The sequence below is a fragment of the Macaca mulatta genome, chromosome 5, assembly GCF_049350105.2.
Source record: "Macaca mulatta isolate MMU2019108-1 chromosome 5, T2T-MMU8v2.0, whole genome shotgun sequence".
NCBI classification, from domain to species: Eukaryota; Metazoa; Chordata; class Mammalia; order Primates; family Cercopithecidae; genus Macaca; species Macaca mulatta.
Window position 1 is genome coordinate 9,660,726 of NC_133410.1, and position 20,872 is coordinate 9,681,597.

General features: G+C 41.8%; 1 protein-coding gene across 2 annotated transcripts in view; it reads right to left on the reverse strand.

The window, feature by feature from the left end:
• The window catches only part of CLNK (cytokine dependent hematopoietic cell linker), a 246,907-nt gene that overhangs the window by 47,427 nt on the left and 178,608 nt on the right, over positions 1-20,872 (reverse strand). For both annotated transcript variants that reach the window (XM_015138006.3, XM_015138007.3), the window contains exons 9-11: positions 7,437-7,462; positions 7,204-7,223; positions 5,690-5,800 (exon numbers count right to left, since the gene is read on the reverse strand). In XM_015138006.3, the coding sequence (XP_014993492.1) occupies positions 5,690-5,800; positions 7,204-7,223; positions 7,437-7,462 (157 nt within the window). The remainder of the gene's footprint in view (positions 1-5,689; positions 5,801-7,203; positions 7,224-7,436; positions 7,463-20,872) is intronic.

Consider the following 20,872-nt stretch of genomic DNA (forward strand, 5'->3'; position numbering starts at 1 on the left):
CAAGACCAGCCTGGACAGGAGTGTTAGTGAGACCCTTGTCTCTACTTAAAAAAAAAAAAAAGGAAAGCCATAGTTAGGCAAGTGGGTGTTTTTTTTCTTAAATATTGGGTGCGTCATTTAAATTGTATTTTGGCTGAACCCCACCTTGGGCCATTAAGTGTACTGGAGCTTAAAGGACATATGGAACAATGAACTCTCAATTTCTTAATTTTTATCAGTAAATTGGAGATAGTAATATTGCTTTTTTCACAGTGCTGTTGTGAGACTAAATGAATGAACATGCATGAAACTCCAAACCAGGCCTGGTGTGTAGTTAAAACTCAGAAAATGTTGATTACTCTTGCTGTTACTCAGGATGATTTTTTTTGGTGTATGGACCTTGGTATTAAAATTGCAGTGGATTCGCAGAAGAAAAGTTATCCCCTTTTTAATTGTCTTTCAGATTATGTCAAGGAGAAAGGCTCAGTGCAGTGGTTAAGTAGATATGAAACACCTTTCTAATATTTGCTTACCTTCCCTTTTATCAGAGGGAAAATTCCCCAGAGCTCAAAGTTTTGGTTGGGAGCTATCTGTATTGAAGTTATTTATATTAATTATATGTATTTCTTTTAAGTAAGTTTATTTAAGTTGAATAAAATGAACGGGGCAGAAAAAGTAAGTACATGGATATTGTAAACATCATAATAATGGTGCATAAGTGGTTGAGAATGTCCAACCAACATTCTCCAAACTTCGAAGTGCTCTTCTGGTTTTGAGTTGTCAATGAATGACTGGGGTGACGTTTTCCTTTACTGAAGTGCTTCAATTCAGTAATTGTTTTGTGAAACCAAGGCTTAGCTTTAAAAAAGAGAATAGCAGAGCTGGCAGAGACAAATGGGGCCCGAAACACAATAGCTGGAACCACAAAGACCGTCCAGGGTGAGCACAGCCTGCTGCAAAGGGCTGCAACTGTCTAACTGCCTGCCATTGATACAGTTGATTGCCAGATGTAAATCATGGCCTCTGCCTTAGGGAAGGCAATTCATTTCACTCACAGTGCCTTACCAACAGCTGGCGGAGACGCAGCAGGCACTTAGCTGCATGGTTCGGCTGCAGAAGCTTTGATTGCCAATGTTCCTTCTGTTTTCAGAGCAATATCCTTATGTGGTTGATTACATGGGACTTGGGCATCACTAATGCTGCTCTTACCACCCATGTGGGCCCTGCTAAAAATGAATTTGAAAGCACATCTCTCTTTCAGAAGCAAAGCCATCTCATGTATCATGCTAACTCCAGTGTCTGCTATGGGGCTGTGGAAGTTTTTGCCCCATCAATAGTCAAATGTCAACCCTGTGACTTTGAGTGACCTAACTTCTCTGAAGCATGGTGACCTTAGGTGCCCAATGAATATGCAAGTACTATTTACTGAGCACGTGTGCCATCCACCGGGCTTGGCACTTTACTCATCTGAGGCTTAGGAAACCATACTTTACAGGGCTGCTGGAAAAATTCGATAAGAGAAAATAGAATTACTCTCTTGAGGTGTTTTGGTGAAGAGATCCAGCACAATTCTCATCACATCTAAAAACGATTACATAAATGTAAACTGTAACTACAGGAACCCCAGAGACATCAAATGCCAACTTCTAAAGATGTCAACACCACCAAGACAGTGACCCAATAGACTGGTGGGGTTCGGGCCCACAGAGGGACACATTTGCCAGTTGAGTGAGCATTATGTTAGACTCTGGAAACCTGGGCATAGATAAGGCTTAAATACCTTCAAAGCTTTTGTGGTGAATGTATTCCTCCAACCTGGTTCCCTCTGGGTTCTTAGCCCTGTCTGCATATTAGCTTCACCTGGAGGAGCCTTAAAAATTCTGATGCCCAGGTCCCACTTCAGAGCAATTAAAATAGATACTAGGGATAGTGCTTTAAAATAAGCTTTCTAATTATTTTAGTGTAAAGCCAGGATGAGATCCACTGTACTATAAAATGCAGCCTCTGGTTGGGCGTGGTGGTTCATACCTGTAATCCCAGCACTTTGGGAGGCTGAGGCAGGGGATCATGAGGTCAGGAGTTCGAGACCAGCCTGACCAACATGGTGAAACCCTGTCTCTATTAAAAACACAAAAATTAGCCAGGTGTGGTGGCGCGTGCTTATAATCACAGCTACTCAGGAAGTTGAGGCAGGAGAATCACTTGAACCTGGGAGGCGGAGGTTGCAGTGAGCCGAGATTGCCCCACTGCCCTCCAGCCTGGGCAACAGAGCGAGACTTCACCTCGAAAAAGAAAAAAATACAGTCTCTATTTCTAGAAAAATATACGGTTATAGATGCTGGATAACCAATTCTGCTGAGAACACATGGGAGAAGCAGGATTTCCTTACCCTTCCCTCCTTCCTTCCCTTCCCTTCCCTTTCTTCCTTCTCTTGCTTGCTTTTTCTTTTCTTTTCTTCTTCTTTTCCTGTGCTGTGACAGATATTATCCTAGGCACTTTACAGGAATGGCATGCCTTCTCATTGTCATTTTATCACATGAAGATGGTTATTTTCTTCTTATAAATAATAAAAGCGAAACTCAGAGTTGTTAAAGAGCTTTTCTGAAATCGTACAGCCAAAACTGGCTCAACTGGGATCCAAACTCATTGCTACCGGGTCCCAAGATACTGTTCTTTTCAGCATGAGGAAACAGAAAGAAGATAAAATTCTTTTTTCTCCACACCGAACAACCTTATCATCTTCAATATTTTATTTTAGTTTATTTATTTATTTTTTTGAGACAGAGTCTCCCTCTGTCGTCCTCTGTCACAGGAGTGCAGTGGTGCAATCTTGGCTCACTGCAACCCTTGCTTCCTAGGTTAAAGCGATTCTCATGCCTCAGTCTCCAGAGTAGCTGGAATTACAGACATGCTCCACCCCACCCAGCTAGTTTCTGTATTTTTGTAGAGACGGGGTTTTGCCATGTTGGTCAGGCTGGTCTTGAACTCCTTGCCGCATGTGATCCGCCTGCCTCGGTCTCCCGAAGTGTTAGGATTACAGGCGTGAGCTATTATGCCCAGTCTCGGTATTTTATTGATCCTATTTTCTGTCTGCTTACTTCTCTGAGGTTGGATCAGTCCTTTACATATTAGACTATTTGACCAGGAGCTTTAGGAATGCTGCATTTCACGTTTCCAATTCTGATGACACATCTTCATGGGTTGGATGGTCTGTTATTACTGTTGCCTTCCAGTTTCTCACTCTTTGAAAATGGAAATCAAAACAGAGCAAATCTGCTTACTCCTAGTCTGGATAGGTTCCTTTGAAAGCTGCAGAAGGAAATTTATATTTATCCAACATCTACTATATTTCAGGCACTGTACCAGGTTATATGGGTGCTGAAATGAGTCAGTTCCTCCTCCACCCCTTCCTGGGGTAGAAGAAACGACTTGTTAACTTGTTATATTATATGGGGTAACATAGGTACCAATGGGCCCAAGGTAATAAAAGTGCAATAAATGTTGGTTAAAAATAGGTACTGGGCAAGCATTGTTAAGCAATTTATAGGAATCACCTCATTTAATTCTTACCTTAGCCCATGAGGTAGGTGGTAGATATTAATATTATCTGTTCTTTACTGCAGAGTAAAACCTTGGGCTTGGAAAAAGTTCAGTACTTTGCTAGAAGTGTTAGGGCAAAGTTTTTCAACCTTTGCAATATTAACCTTTTAAGGTTATTCTCTGTTGTGGCGCAGTCCCGTGCACTGTAGGATGCTTAGCAGCCTCCCTGGCCTCTACTCTCTAGCAGCCAGTAGCATCGCTTTTTCAAGATGCTGCAACCAAAAATGTCTCCAAACATTGCTAACTGTCCAATGGGGAGAGGGAGGATAAAGTCACCCATAATTTAGAATCACTTCCCCAGATCCATCATTCATGAGAAGTAGAATCTAAATTTCAACCCTGACATAGTTTGGATCTGTGTCCCCTCCCAAATCTCACGTTGAAGTGTAATCCTCACTTTTGCAGGTGGGAGATGATTGGATCACGAGGGTGGATCCTTCATGAACGATTTAGCACCATCCCCTCAGTGCTGTTCTCATGATAGTGAGTTATCGCCACATCTGGTTGTTTAAAGGAGTGTAGCAGCTCCCCCCTCACTCTGTTGCTCCTGCCATGTAAGACAAGCCTGTTTCCCCTTTGCCTTCTGCCGTGATTGTAAGTTTCCTGAGGCTTCTCCAGAAGCTGAGCACATGCCAGAATCATGCTTCCTGTGCAGCCTATGGAATTGTAAGCCAATCAAATCTCTTTTCGTTATAAATTACCCAGTCTGAGATATTTCTTTATAGCAATGTGAGAACTAATACAAAGGCAAACCATTTGAATCTAGACTTGAGAGCCTCTATTCCTTCCCACGCTGCCATGGCAGTTGAAAGGGGGACAGAAAAGAGAGGGCACTCCATGGGAAAGGCAACAAGGAAGGTGTTTCTTGGAAAACTTATGCTTGTGTGGGGCTATAGTGGAGGACATGGTGAAGAGACATTCGCCACAGAAGGAGGAATGACATTTCAGGCTATTTAATGGTCCCCATTAGAATCAGTGATGAACGGGTTTCCCATAGAAGCTCAAAATGAGCCTGATATCCTGAGTTTCTGTATCCATGAGAAATGCTTTCTCACTAAATAATGCCTGTGCCCCACACTGCTGATGCAAGCTTGAAGAAGGATGAAAAATAAGAAAGCATCCTTCATTCTATGCAGAAACAAGAAGGAAATGCTAATCTCTTTTCTGACTTTCAAAATAAGGTAATTTTGGAAATTTAAACTCTTTTGGGCAAATGAAATATGCTCACTCGAGTTTGTCGCATTCTGTGATTAGCACCAGCTGCCAAATGTCCCACACGTTTGGGAACAAGGAGCCGTCATCAGTGCTTAATACCAGAGGGATGGTTTATTATATTTATTTTTCATAAAGGCAATAATGTTTTTGACAAAAGAGTTTTCAAGCATGGTTATATTTCTCCAGCCTGGGTAATGGGAAGCTGGGGGCCAATATTGGTCCTGGAATAATCTGAATCCCCTTTCAGTTCTTACATAAAATATGCTGATTCTGTTCTGGCATTTGACATTTTCTTTATAAACTAATTCAGGCCACAAGTGAGCAATTCTTTCAATAACTCATTTTCTTACAGAGAAGCAGTATTTCCTGCAAAGAATCAAAACACAGGTTTCTAGGACTATTTTCCTCTAGGTATAACTGGTTCCTCCCTGACATGGTTAGGCTTTGTGTCCCCACCCAAAGTTCATCTTTAATTGTAATCCCCAGGTGTTGAGGCAGAGACCTGGTGGGAGGTGACTGGATCATGTGGCGGTTTCCCTTATGCTGTTCTCATGTTACTGCATGTGTTCTCATGAGATCTGATGGTTTTATAAGGGGCTCTTCTCCGTTTGCTTTGGACATAGGCTCTGTCACCTGCTGCCACCTAAGACATGCCTGCTTCCCCCTCCACCATGGTTGTCAGTTTCGTGAGGCTTCCCAGCCATGTGAAACTGTGGGTCAATTAAAACTTTTTTCTTTACAAATTACCCAGTCTTGGTTATGTCTTTGAATGGACCAAAACACTCCCCACCCATTAGGGAGCCTGCTCTGACAGGTACTTTGGTTGGTTTTCCTTGTCCCCTTCCCCACACCCACACTCTTGCTGGTCATTTCACCATTAATGATGATGACTCACCTGGGCATTCTCTGGACTTCCAGAAAGGTGTGTCTCTGAGCTAAAGGTGGCCTGCTGCTCTCCGGCTCAGGGGGCAAGGGCTGGTACTGCTTCGGAAGTGTGATGAGAGGCCTGTGTGGAGAGTCGCAGTAAGATTCCTGAGAAGGTTTGCTGCAGCAGTGATGCCTCAGGTCTGAATCCACACTGCTCTGCCCTCCGTGTCCCCAGCTTTGGGTTGAAAATGCTAGTTTTTGGATGCTAACTACAGAGCAGACTGCTCAGGTCTGGCACTGTTTTCTAAAGGGCGTGATATAATTTTCTATAGGGAGTCAACGTGCTCCTCCATAGTGCGACTGTTTTGGCTTTAGGAGACCTGTGGAGAAAATGATAACAGCCTTCCATTCATCCCAGACTGGCAGATCTGAGTTTTTAGTACTACCCAAATAAATATTTTAAAAAGTGGCTGGGCACGGTGGCTCACGCCTGTAATCCCAGCACTCTGGGGGCTGAGGTGGGTGGATCACCTGAGGTCAAAAATTCAAGACCAGCCTGGCCAACATGGCAAAAGTCCGTTTCTACTAAAAAACAAAAATTAGCCAGTCACGGTGGCATGCACCTGTAATCCCAGCTACTCACAAGACTGAGGCAGGAGAATCACTTGAGCCCTGGAGGCAGAGGTTGCAGTGAGCTGAGATCACGCTACTCTACTCCAGCCTGGGCAACAGAGCCAGACTGTCTCAAAAAAATGTGTATATATATATATAAAATATATATATATACACACACATATATATATATGTAAATGTTTGAAAGTCAGTGAATGCCTCACTCATATTTTATTCACCCATTCACTCATTTGTTCATAAAGTATATCAGGTATTTTGGTAGATTTTTGGTTCAAGCTGCTTCCCTCTAGCAGGGAAGACAGAGAGGTGAAGAAATGATTGGCAGAGTATGTAATGCATGCTATGGCAGAGGTGCTCAGGGGTCCCAGATAGAGCAACAAGAGTGGCCAGTCACTCAGAGCCTCTGCAGCTGCCTGTTGCTCTTTTCTCCACAGATATGTATAAATGTAATAGTATTTATATATGTATCATATATGTGTGTGTGTATATATATATCACATGAATATATACTTAATATGTTGTAAGTTCCCTGAGGGCATATCCCATTTTCATATGAATCTAGGCCTGCCAGTAGTATACCCAGCAATATCATCAGCAGATTTCTGTACTGAAAGAAAGGAGAGGAATAGAAAGAAACAGGGGAGGAATACATTCATCAAGAAATAATGAGTGAAGGTATATTGAATAGAAAACTGTGAATGAATGAATAAATGATTAAATAGATGAATGAAGGCTTGTTTAATCTTGTTCATTGAATACCTCATATTAGTTTTTTTTTTCTATATCCAGCTCTCACTCTGAAATCATATTAGATTTTCAATGTCAAATGTTTGTGTTTCTCTTTTTCAGATGCTGGCACAAATAATTTCAGTGTATAGAGAAATAAAATGCTATTTTAAAGTGTCTTACCGAGGAGGTGGTAAAGGAATCTGAAAAAGAAAAGAGAAACCTAAATTAAGTTTATTGTTCTATGAGCAGGGCCAATGGTTAACAGTTTTTTGATTTACAAATAGAAATTACAAATTGTGACCAGACTTATAGGATATATTTTTCAAGAGATATCTGAAATTTTGCATTGTCTATATCTCTAGGCTTCTAAAGTAAATAATGAATAACAAATGCATTTTCATGATTTATCCTACCTTGTTCTTTCTTATGGATGTGTCTCCTAAAACATAAGAAGGAATACCAGTGAATTTATGGAAAATGTCATCAAGCATTGATTTTATACACACTTACATGAAAATCATTTTGATTTGTAATAATTTTGGTGATAATGTCAGTTAATATTTGTTGAGATCATATGAGATACCCAGAATAATGCCAAACACTTTAGTTATGTGGTCTTATTAAATCCTCAGCCTTGTTCTGTTAATGAAGAAACTGACACACAGGGAAGTTAAATATCTCACCTGCACTCACCCAGTGAGTAAATCGTAGAATGAAGATTTCATTGCACGTCCTGTGACTCTTATGGTCCCCTTGAAACCACTGATTCCTGTTTAAACTTAATGTGTGTGTGTGTGTACATACACTATTCAATTTCCTGCCTACCACCTTCATGGGGTATTTCCAAGCAGAGGAAAATAGCATCACAGATTTTTCAAAATTGAATAATTTCTGAAGACCCCCAGAATCCAACTTCTTTATGTTATGGATGAAAAAACCTAAGGACAAACTACATGGGATAATTTCTCAAGGCCAATTAACCCTACAAAAAGCCCAAGTGGAGCTTGGAGCAGATTTGTCTGAACTTTAGGTTGTTTTATTTCCATAATTCGACTCAATGTAATTATTGACCTTCTACTCTGAGCTAAACACAGTACCAGGCACTGGGGTAAAAAGACAAATACAATTCGATCCTTCCTGTCAAGGTCCTCCTAGCTGGGGTGTTCACAGGCCAAGCTTCTGGCTCTGGCGATGTGACTGTGAAGATGGCTGGCACTGACCCTGTTGCCATAGGGTTTATACCTTAGCGGGTAGACCTGCACTGAGGCATCATGAACAATCTGATAAGGATTTCAAGTAGAGAAGGACAAAGTATTAAATGAATATGTGGGAGACTTAAGTTAGTCTGGGTTGTCAGAAGAAGGCTCCTTGGAAAAGCAATGTTTGATTATCTCTAAAAATGGGCGTGGTGTAATAAATGCTATTTTATAAGGCTGTTGGGGAATCAGTGAGAAAATGTCTATCTCTTGTTACAGGAGACTTAAACCTCCACTGGATACTGGCTGGGTGGCTTCGCACTGAGCCTCCTTTGCTTTCTTCATCTGTGAGACAAGGAGGTTGGGCTAAATCAGTGATTTTTAACCATGTGCTGAAGAACCCCCTGCGCTCTCCCCTGAAAGTCCTTTGGTGCCTGGATGCAGGGGGACTGGTTACCGGTTCGCCACCCCATGTCATTAAGGGCTTAACTTCAGCCCACTTTCCACTGCACCTCCTCTTTAGATTCCTCTTGGTGAAAAGTCCAACTGGCACAACACAACACAACACGACACAACATAATGCAACACAGCACAAACTGGTCTGTATGATTTTAATGGCTCTTCCATATCTAAAATAATTACTTCAAAGAATAAGAATAAAATTACCATTCTTCCTTTCTGTTTTCATTTTTGAAAAACACTTTTGAAATAGGTAGGATTCACTTCTTTTTATGAATTCCGTATGCTGATTGCATACAGAAATAATTGATGTCCTTGGCATTGTGAAAACCCAAAATATGACCCAGGATGTCCTTCAACAACAGCAGCAATCTAGTTAACATTAGATCTTTGACTATTTCAAGGAAATCACAAAAAAGCTTAGGCCACGTGATGCTTGCTTAAGGCACAAAATTAGAAAACATAAAATTAATTTCCTTTCATGTTATTGTTTATTGGCTTCACCTCCAGAGCTCCCTGGTGGACCATCTTGTTGCCTGGGTTGATGACTTTTCCTGCAAAACTAGATGCTGGCTTTCCAAGTGGTCTTTTTTCACTATATCTATTGGGGATCAATTCAATTCACCGGAAAAAGAATTCAATAAAGAGACTGAGTTCCTGTAATTTAATAGGAAAATTCCATTTATGGTTTTCAAGATAACTATCCAGTTTGCTTCAGGGGTTGTGAGTGTAGATTAGGACATCTGTCTTCTTTCATTTCATTGATTTACTATTGAGCACGTAGTATGTGTCAGGCATGGACTCATTTTTAATATATGAATTGATGTAGGTGTTGGGAGTGTAATACCAACAAATAAAGTTGCTATTCCCATGAAACTTACATTCCAGTGGCAGGAGCTAGGAAATACATAAACAAAAGTATAAATAAACATTCACAGGTGATGACAAGCGCTATGCAGAAAATAAAGCAGATTGGAGGACAGCAGGGCACGGAGAGTAGGAGCCGGGGCTACTGTGTTTTAGGCTGGTCTGAGGAGGCATCTGTGGTTAGGGGATGAAATCAGAGGCCTGAGGACAGCCAGGGAGCATGTCATGTGGATATCTTGGGAAAGGGATTCCTGACAGAGGAAAATGGCAAGGGCGAAAGTCCTCAGGTGGTGTCAGTTCATTTTCTGTTGCTTAACACAGAATACTTGAAATTAAGTAAGCCCAAGAACAAAGCGGCGCATGTAATGAGAGCCTTCTTGCTGGCGGGGACTCTGAGGATTGCTAAGATGATGCGGGACACTAAGTGGCGAGGAGGCTGACTGTGCTAATGTGCTAGCTCAAGTCCCTCTTCCTGTTCTCATAAAGATTTTGTAACAAAGATTCTGTGAATTCCTCCCTCCCTTTTAAGATGCCTTTGTAGGATAATATCAGCAATAGTTACAAAAATCCACAGGGCTTTCAGCCGCATCAAATACGCCGACTGGCAAGTGTTGATACCATGAGCTTCACTTAATCATTGCTTAGCTAACCGCAATCCTTCAAAGTAAGAAGTCAAGGTGAACTTAAAGAACTTTGCAAGTGAAAGAAACTGGATTGAACAAGCAAAGTAACTTGTTTACCATTTTACGGCTTTGATGGTAATTCAGGTAATTCCAGCAAGTTTCTTAAAATCTGGGGGCCTTATTTAATAAAGCAATAATAACTCAAGTATTTGTGATATTTAAAGGAGGGTGAGCTTTGGAGCTGAATTTGTTAAGATTGAATCTTGATTCTGTTCATACTATGGGCAGGATCATGGCAAGTGCTTAATAAATGTTTAGAAATAAACAAATGGAATGAGGAGTGAATGAATTTCCCCATCTGGAGAAGTAAGAAGTGCTTATTTATACTTCATGAAAATTCATGTGTGGAATAAATGAATTGATGAACTTCAAGGCATGGTTCTTAATGCACAGCTGCAGTTACTACTATTATTATAGTATGAAAAATTAGAGGGAAAGTGGGAATTTACCCTCCGAATGAAGTACACAAATATTCTAAAATGCTAGGGAAAGTTCTCTACCTGTCAAACAAGAGAACCCAAACAGTTGTTTGAAGTCTTCCCCATCTCCAGTTTACTCTTGGAGAAGCCCGGCATGCTCGCCACCTGGTGGTCATAAGGTGTAATCAGCACCATTTGCCCAGAGACTCATTTGCTTTGCAGTCTCAGGACCGATCTCACAAAGTAACTACTTTGGGGGAAGTATTGTACTGAGGTGGGCATAGCATGGTTGCAGAATCCGATGGACCTTAGTTTAACTGTTTCCACCACAACCTAGTATGGTGAAACCATGAAGACATTGTCAATATCACCGTGTTCTGGGAGGGTTAAAGTAAGGCCTCTTGGAGAAGGAAAAAGAGTTAAGAGATCGTTCTTTGGAGTGGCTGGTGCCAGCTTGCAATGGATGGTTGTTAAGCTTTCAGGAATTCTGTGAACCGGCTTTAGATACAACCATTATTAAAAATACATTACATAGGCTGGGTGCAGTGGCTCACGGGGTCAGGAGATCAAAACCATCCTGGCTAACACGGTGAAACTCCGTCTCTAATAAAAAATACAAAAAAATTAGCCAGGCGTGCTGGCGGGCACCTGTAGTCCCAGCTACTCGGGAGGCTGAGGCAGGAGAACGGCGTGAACCCGGGAGGCGGAGCTTGCAGTGAGCCGAGATGCAGCCACTGCACTCCAGCCTGGGCGACAGAGCGAGACTCCGTCTAAAAAAACAAACAAAAAAACAAACAAACAAAAAGTTACATAAACGTACACTTAAGTTACAGTGGCCTCCCGCTTATCCTAAGTCAAAATGTTCCAAGACTCATGATGGATGTCTGAAACTGAGGATAGTAATAAACCCTATATATCCTATGCTTTTCCTAAATATACAGACCTATGATAAAGGTGATACGTGACAGCAAAACAAGCACACTTTTTTGTCCTTCTTCCCAATTTCACGGATAGAAGATTCATTTTTATTTTAGATCCCAGTAACCTCAGCATACAATATTTTTTCTTTCCTTTTCAAGTTGAGAACTTCTACCTTTTCACTGAAAGGAATCGCTTTACATCTTTTCTTTGGCAAATCAGAACTGTCAGCATCACTACTCTTGCACTTTGGAACCATTATTAGGTAGAGTAAGGGTGACTGGAACCCAAGCACTGCGATTCAGCGGATCTGATGGGCTGGACGGCTGCTGAGCAACTCACAGGTGGTTTGGACACAGCGCAACGGAAACACTGGACAAAGAAGTGATTCCAGTGGGACCGCTCAGGATTTCATCATGCCGCTCAGAAACAGCGTGCAAATTAACATTTATGTATTATGTATTTCTGGAATTTTCCACTTGATATTTTCAGACCTCAGTTGACCGTGGGTAACTGAAACTGTGGAAAGTGAAACTGAGGATAAGGAGGACTTCTGTATTTGTTTTTCACTTAGCTACTGTTCAATTTGTGGTAAATATATGCAACACCCCCCGCCCTTTTTTTGAGACCAAGTCTGGCTCTGTTGCCCACGCTGGAGTGTAGTGGTGTGGTCTTAGCTCACTGCAACCTCTGTTTCTTGATTCCTGCCTCAGTCTCCCAAGTAACTGGGATTACAGGTGTGCACCACCATGCCCGGCTAAGTTTTTTGTATTTTTTTTTTTTTTTTTCTGTAGAGATGGGCTTTTACCATGTTGCTCAGGCTCCTGAGTCATCTCAAACTCCTGGGCTCAAATGATCCACTGATCTCAGCCTCCAAAAGTGCTGAGGTTACAGGCTTGAGCCACCACCCCCGGCTGTAATACCCTTTAACTATGAAATACAATCATGCAAATCAATACTTTCAGAAATAGAACATAAGTATAATGTTCTGTAATTAGAGATGCAGACTTTGTAAAATTGGATAAACTTGGTCTCAATCAAAAATTTTATTGTGTCTAAGAGCTTTATGATTTATGAAAGCAAACCATTAGGATATGGTGTCCTGATGATTATTTATGGGAGAGTCCAAAGAAGCAACTTACACTCCAAGTGGCTAAAAATGTGTATTTGGCAAGGCCGGTTTGAGAAACCTCTCCAAGTCTGCTGAAACTTTCAGAAATTAATCGCAGCAGTACATTGCCGAAACCATTGTTTAGATTGCGACGGGAAGGAATTAAGTTAGGCAAAGCCAAGGATGTGAGAGAAACCTGCCTGCTCTAACAGCTCCTCAAAGAAAGTCGGAAAATGCATTTTCTGAGGGACGTGTACTTCAACTGCTTTCATGCTGGGGTTAGTGAGCGATGTGGGATAGGAACATTTTTCCAAAACAAGCCTGGGAGGTATCTTTTCCCCTGATCTCGGTGCCTCAGGGAATGGAGGAAGGGAGAGGAGGGGATGATGTGGGCAGTGGAGTGGCTGGATTTGTATGTATGAATCATATCCTTAAATTCACAAAATGCTGGACCACTGATTCTACTGTGTTTCTACGGATGGGATATTAAGGCCCAGCGAAGGAATATGATATGCCTAAACTCAGAAAGGGACAGAGGGGGCCAGAAGTCACCCAGGCTTCTCGACTTGCCTCTCCAGAGGCCCCTACCTAATATGAATGTGTGACTGAGGCCACGGGCTCATCTCCAGGTGCTCCTAGGACACCATACTAAGAGGTAATGCTTATCCAATGAACTATTAAAATGGGCTAAATTGCAGATTTAATTTGACAAATATTTGCTATGCATCTGATACAGGAAATAGAAATTATTTAGGCAGATAGTGAGGACAAAAGAGTCCCCAGCAGAACTTCCTTTCTAAAAAAAAAAACAGCCCAAGAAATCATTTCTTTTCCAACAAAGAGCAGCCTGAAAGATCGAGCTGCAAACATAGATAAGGAAGTCGGAAGCTTGCAGGGGGTGTGGTGGGGAGACCTCCAGCTATACCAAGAAAAAAGGGCTGCCTTGGGGCCAGGCATGTCTGCCATGGAATCTTCATCTCCCCTTTTTCGTCAGCACATGTATAGTAAGAAAGAAATGGGCAGCATGGAAAAGCTCAGGCTGAGAACCCATCTGCATAAGAAGATTGAGGCAGGAGAATGGCGTGAACCCGGGAGGCGGAGCTTGCAGTGAGCTGAGATCACACCACTGCACTCCAGCCTGGGTGACAGAGCGAGACTCCGTCTCAAAAAAAAAAAAAAAGATTGAGGTGGGGCTGCCAAAGGTTCGCACCCTATGTAGATGGCAAACCTGGTCCTAACTGGTTTTTTCATGCCCTGTGTAGCTCAGACACTGCCTCCCCACTAGCTCATCTATAAAACCCCCTGTTTCACTGTGGATCAGCAACCCATTTGTCTGGGGCTCCTCTCCATAGCAGAGAGCTATTCGCTTTCTTTTGCTTATACATTTTCTGCTCTTAACCTCACTCTGTGTGTCTGCATCTTTGATCTCTATGTGAAACTGCCTTTGCAAAGATTATATCAGTGAGAGAATTTTAATTTTTTTTTTTTTTTTTTTTTTTAAGACTGAGTCTCACTCTGTCACCCAGGCTGGAGTGCAGTGGCGTGATGTCGGCTCACTGCAACCTCCACCTCCCAGGTTCAAGCAATTCTCCTGCCTCAGCCTCCCGAGTAGCTGGGATTACAGGCTTGTGTCAGCACGCCGGGCTAATTTTTTGTACTTTTTAATTTTTTAGTAGAGACGGGGTTTCTCCGTGTTAGCCAGGATGGTCTCGATCTCCTGACCTTGTGATCCACCCGCCTCAGCCTCCCAAAGTGCTGGGATTAGAGGCGTGAGCCACCGTGCGGGGGCGAGAATTATAATATTAATAGTAAGCTAAGTTAACTCACGCCCCATCTTGTCTTTCCCTTAATTACTCCTGGGCTATTGGGCAAAGCTAACTTTGGAAGACTTTCAGGCTATAATTTAAATAATAATAGGCCTTGCCCAAAAGTCAACCACTTTTGTAAAGCTAATGGGAAGCCATCAGGCTGGGGGGATGAGAACAGCCTGAGTCCAGCTAAGGCGCAGACATAAACGATTGTCAGCCATTATTCCCGAGGTTGTAAGACATGCAATTTCCCCAGTTATTCCTGAAAATAACATCACTATTGTCGATTGACCTTTGAAGATATCTTTCCCGGTTTTTTGCACGCATGTCTGACATCCATGGTTCCAGCTAAACCCAATGTGTCCACCTTACCGCCAGCCCCTTTCCTGTGGCCCCACCAGAAGCAATTCACCTGCTGGAAGACAGCTTCAAACCCCTATGATTTCATCTCCACCCCAGCCAATCAGCAGTAAGCACTTGTTACCTGCCCTCCCATCCCTTCCCCCAAACTGCCTTTGAAAACCCCTAACCTGTGAGTTTTGAATGAGATGATTTGAGTATGAACATCTCCCACGTGGTGTGGCCAGCCTCGTGTCTATTAAACTCTTTCTCTATGGCAGTGCCCTGGTCTCTCTTTATGCAGTATGCAGGAAGAACCCTTCAGGGGGTTACATGTGTGCCCATTTTCATCCTGCATTATAATCTTCTCTATCCTTTCCATACAAGCAGCTTTTACTATACCAATTTCATGTTTATTATTAATGGCTTTTTCTTCACATTGTGATGTAGGATATGGCATTAGAAAAACTAAGTAGAGAAGAGAGAGGGCAAGCTTATCACTGTCCATCCCTTCCCCAGGGACTGGCAGGAAGGGGAGGGGAGAGCATGCAGGGGCGGAAGCATTTACGTTCACAAGTCGCCTGTAGATGTGGCTTTCATAGACTGAGGAATATCCGTCCCAAACAATGGATCATTTATAACCCCCGAGAAACTACTTAGAATAGGAAATGTACTGTGAACCTAGAAATGAAACTAATATATGAGTCAATCTAGGCTTTTCTAAAATGTGTTCTAAGGAGCATGGGCCAAAGAATGTGATCCAAGAAAAAACAGGTTCCATGGACACTTAAGTTACAATGCTCCATGCCATATCCCCATTTTGGAGATCCACAATGCTCTAAAAACTTGGGCAGTAAAGAGATCTGTTTATTTTTGTTTAACTCAGTGTTTCTCAAGATTAGTGCATCCAGAGTTTCCCTTTTATTTATTTTATTTTTTTTTTTTTCTGATACGGAGTCTTGCTCTGTTGCCCAGACTGGAGTGCAGTGGCGCAATCTCGGCTCACTGCAACCTCTGCCTCCCAGGCTCAGGCAATTCTCCTGCCTCAGCCTCCCAAGTAGCTGGGACTACATGTGCACATCATCACGCCCAGCTAATTTTTTTGTATTTTTAGTAGAGATGGGGTGTCACCATGTTGGCCAGGCTAGTCTCAAACTCCTAACCTCAGGTGATCCGCCTGCCTCGGCCTCCCGAAATGCTGGGATTACAGGTGTGAGCCACCGTGCTTGGCCTTCCCTTTTATTTAATATGATTCTCAACATCTCACCTAATTAATTTCAGATAACTGTACTTTGAGCTACTTGGAGCTTCATTCATTTCATCTTAGAGCAAGGACCAATGGGAGGATGTTGTAGGAAGACATTGTTCCTCATATTTAGCTGAAAGTAAAGAACTGGGGCTTCTTAAAGGTAGGGTGTGCTTCCTGGGAAGGTGGTGAGGCTCTTGACCAACTCAATTATCTGTGAGGGATGCTATGCCTCAGTTTCAAGGAGGGGCTGGATTGTGGAGATGCTGCTATTTTAAAACTTTTGATTAAATATACAAAATAACGCCTCCATTCTGCTGGCTTGCACATAAGACATGCAGGTATAGAGGCCGCTTGTCCCAGTTTACCCCAGATGTCTCTGGTTTTAATTTGGAATGTCCTACTTCTGAAGAACCCCTCCATCCAGAGCAAACTGGGGTGGTTGATTCCAGTGAACACCCCAACATTACAAGGAAAATAAAAAATGCTTTTCATTATGCATGTACTTCAAGCCGTTTTGAAATGGTTTCATGGGGAAGGCCATATTTTGCCTATGTAAAAGGCAGTTCTTGTACATTGCAATTCTGTTGGGGAATTATTATTTGGGAGATATAAATTTTCTGGAGCTTCCTTTATTAAATACCTTGTTCTTCAGTCTCCTGTTTCTACCTACTTTATATTTCTCTATCAGAAAATAAATTTGTTACATCAAGCAGTTACAGATTCCTTTCCTTTTCTCTGAACTGTATTATTTTTCTTGTGTGGTGGTGAGACAAAATACTGTTCTGTAGTTCAATTAATGAATGATTTCATGAAGTTAATAATGTTAACTTTGAATGAGCATTATATCAATGTCTCTGTTGCTTTTGAGCCATGTGTTGTGGCTGAAATACATTTACATGTAAAATGGTAGGGGAATAATATTACATTTGTTTCTGATGAATTCTGCAACCTCAGGCGTGTTATTTCTGCAAAGGATAGAAAATACCAAATTTCGTCATTATTGCAATATTGTGTGTTGCCAAGTTCTGCCACTAGGGAGCAGTGTCATCTATCAACTCACTCTGGCTCTGCTCTTTGTGTAGTCTGGATGAATGGGATGTTGGTTACCAAATGAGAGGGAGAGTTTGCAGAATGCATTTTATACACTGGCAAACACAGAAAACCCTGGCAACATTACCATAGTGGAATAAACCTTGGCTCTGGTCTTGTGACTACTTGCTGATGGCCTTGAGCAAGCCACTTCCCTTGCTAAGCTTCCTTATGTAAAATGAGGGAATTGACCCAGATTAAACTCATTTCTGATTCTAATTTCTTCAGCATCTAAACTTGTCTAAAAGCAAACTAGTATAAAGGTCTTTTGATGGCATTTTGTGGAATTCTACTTTGCTTCTTTCAATCAGCTTGTGTTTCTGGATATACAGGTTCACTAGCCTATGCATAATTCTCTCTCTTTTTTTTCTTTTCTTGGAGGCGTATTGTATTTCTTTATAAATTCATTCTTGTATATGTATGCTTGTCACCTCAAAGGAAATTGGCTTAGAGTTTGTGCTTGGTTCACATCTACAGCAAAGAGAAAATGCAATTTAGCTTCCTTTATTCTCAACTTTGGTTTCTCTAGAAAAATAAGCCACACTGTATTTGAAAATTATAGCTATCCCTATCTGAAACTAAGATGATTTCTTCTAGATCTATGGTTAATGCTAGTGGTTTGTCACACACAACTTGTATTCTAAATACTTTGCCTCCAAATAAACTTTTACCTATTTTTAGGAATGAAAAACAAAAAGTCAAGCTTTAGGGAAGATAAGTTCTTGAAATCTGACAGTTTACAGATAATGTCAGAATATGATTGCAAGAAAAATGACATAAAATGTACATTAACATAAATCTATAACTGCTCAACTTGATGAAAAATATCACCATAAAATTCTGCCATTACTGAATCAACCGATATGTTTTTTTATGACATTTTTGTGAGAGTGAATAAATTATCTGAGAATGTGTTTGCATCAAAAATACAGAATTTTGTAATAAACACATAAATCATCCAAGCATTTTTCGGCAAGATGTCTGATCCGAAAATGGGGGGGCATTCATATTAATTTCCCTCCTTCCAGCCTCGTTCTAGATATGGTACCTTAGAGCTCTGGATGGTAATGGGGAACCATCAGTGATGGAAATCTAGGCGAGGATGCTGTACATAAAGTAACTCTTCTTGAAGAAGTCTTCTATACAACCTGCCCCACCCGCAAAAGCCTCAACCTCTCTGAGCCTTGCTTTCACTGAAGTCTGCTTTACAAAACGCTCATATTTTTGTAGCCATGGGACCCAACATTCGCTATAAAACAGAGCGCTAACTCAATCCTGAAAAATGTGTTTTCCTTGCTCTCTCTGAGGAACTGGTTTGTTTCTTGTAATGGGAAATTTGTATCACATAAGGAAGCTTGATTCCCTTTTTGCTTAGACTATCAGGCAGCTCAGAGGCAAATTAACAGTTTAATTATAGTAGAATTTAGTGATGCATGCCTGAGGATCTTACATTTTATCTTTATTTTAATTATGTCATCTATGTAGATTTTCTTCTATTTTATTGTTCAAGCTTTTATTAACTAATATCTTTGTGAACTGAGGCAAAGGGTAGATAAACATACAGATAGAGAGGTAAACAGACATATTGATATGTGGAATAATGGTCGAAGAAATTTCTGCAGTCAAAGCAGTGAGGGTGGATGCCCACAGTGAACTGTGAATAAGATGGCAATTATAAAGTTCATTTCTCATCTGATTTCTCTCCAGGACTCATTTCTCCATGAATGCCTACAAAGCACATTATTATGACTGAGGTCATTTTTGCAACAGTTGATTGTGGTCTGGTCTGTGATCCCTCTATGTTTCCCATCCCTTTCTCTGTTAAGAGGAGTGAAAATACTTTCTCTACATAATTCACCAGGTGTTGTTCTTTAATGCGCTGGTTAAAGAAAAGGAGAAGGGGCGGGGCGCGGTGGCTCACGCCTGTAATCCCAGCATTCTGGGAGGCCGAGGCAGGCGGATCACAAGGTCAGGTGATCGAGACCATCCTGGCTAACACGATGAAACCCCGTCCCTACTAAAAATCCAAAAAAAAAAAAAAATTAGCCGGGCCTGGTGGCGGGCGCCTGTAGTCCCAGCTACTCAGGAGGCTGAGGCAGGAGAATGGCGGGAACACGGGGGGCGGAGCTTGCAGTGAGCTGAGATCGCGCCACTGCACTCCAGCCTGGGCGACAGAGCGAGACTCCGTCTCAAAAAAAAAAAAAAAAAAAAAAAAAAGGAAAAGGGGCAGGTGCAGTGGCTCACGCCTGTTAATCCCAGCATTTTGGGAGGCCGAAGTGGGTGGATCACGAGGTCAGGAGTTTGAGACCAGCCTGACCAACATAGTGAAAGCCCGTCTCTTCTAAAAATACAAAAATTAGCCGGGCGTGGTGGTGGGCATCCGTAATCCCAGCTACTCAGGAAGCTGGGGCAGGAGAATCGCTTGAGCCAGGGAGGTGGAGGTTGCAGTGAGCCAACATCAGGCCACTGCACTCCAGCCTGGGTAACAGAGCGAGACTCCGTCTCAAAAAAAAGAAAAAAAGAAAAGAAAAATTAATAAATTAAATAAATAAATAAATAAATAAATAAATAAATAAAAGGAGAACTCAGGTTAGGGGTCTTACTTAAGGTCACACAGCCTGGGGGTGTGCCTTAGGTTTTGGCTACTCTCCGTCCCCTTTTCACTGCGCTGGCACTTCCTGCTATGAGTGTCTTCCATTTGCCCTCCAGAATCTCCCTCCACTTTCACCTTCCTCTACACTGCTCTCCACCCTGGTGACACTGACCAGTAGGGACACACAGGCCCCTGTCCTCTCGTTTCTAGTTAGGTTTAGCCATTGGGAAGCCCCAGCAGGAGGTCACAGAGAGGTTGGAGAGAGAGGTGGGGGGTTTACTCCCTTGGCCCCCTCCCCAAGAAGTCTGCCTGGGCTGGTGGTGTCCCAGGACCAGTGGTCACTGCTCCCCTGCAGGCGGTGGGCTCCTTGTAGTTTTCAGTCACTGTTCCCTCATCCCTCTTCACCTAGGGGTGGGGCTAGCCCCGCTGCTGTCAGCCATGGTTCTTGCACCGTTCTTTATTCTTCCCCCTATACCACACTCACCTGGTAAGTAGTTCCTTTGCCATACATTTCCTTCAATGATCCTAATTTGAGTATGCTGTCTATTGCCTATTGGGACCCTAACTGGTACACTTTCCCATTAAAGAAAAGATGGCACCAATAATACGTTATAGATGGTACCATTAGACACATGAAAGGTGAATTTGATATGTTTCAATTATTGGGCAAAGTGAATCTTGGCATTGTCATCTTTTCCAATCAAGCATCATAAAAGGAGATAGGGGCACGGGGGAAAATGATGAGAGAAGCTATAATGGATACAATACCATTAAATGTCTGGCTTATCTTCCATTTATGCTTCTAGCACTACTGAATTTGATTATTTGCTTTCAGGCTCGTACCTGTATTTTCGTCTTCAAATTGAGTTGTTTTGCCTCAGGCCTTAAAATCTGTTTTCATATTAATTAATCAATGTTTTAAAATTAGATTTCTATCTTGTGACTTTTCTGAGGGTATGCTTGGAGAGATAACATGATTATATATTTAATGCAATCCATATGTTTCAAAACAATTCATTTCCAAAATTGCACAACAAAGAATGTGAATTTTTACAATCAATTTCTTCATCAAGAAGGTAAGGCAATAAAAAGACATAAAGTGTGTGAGACTCTACTAA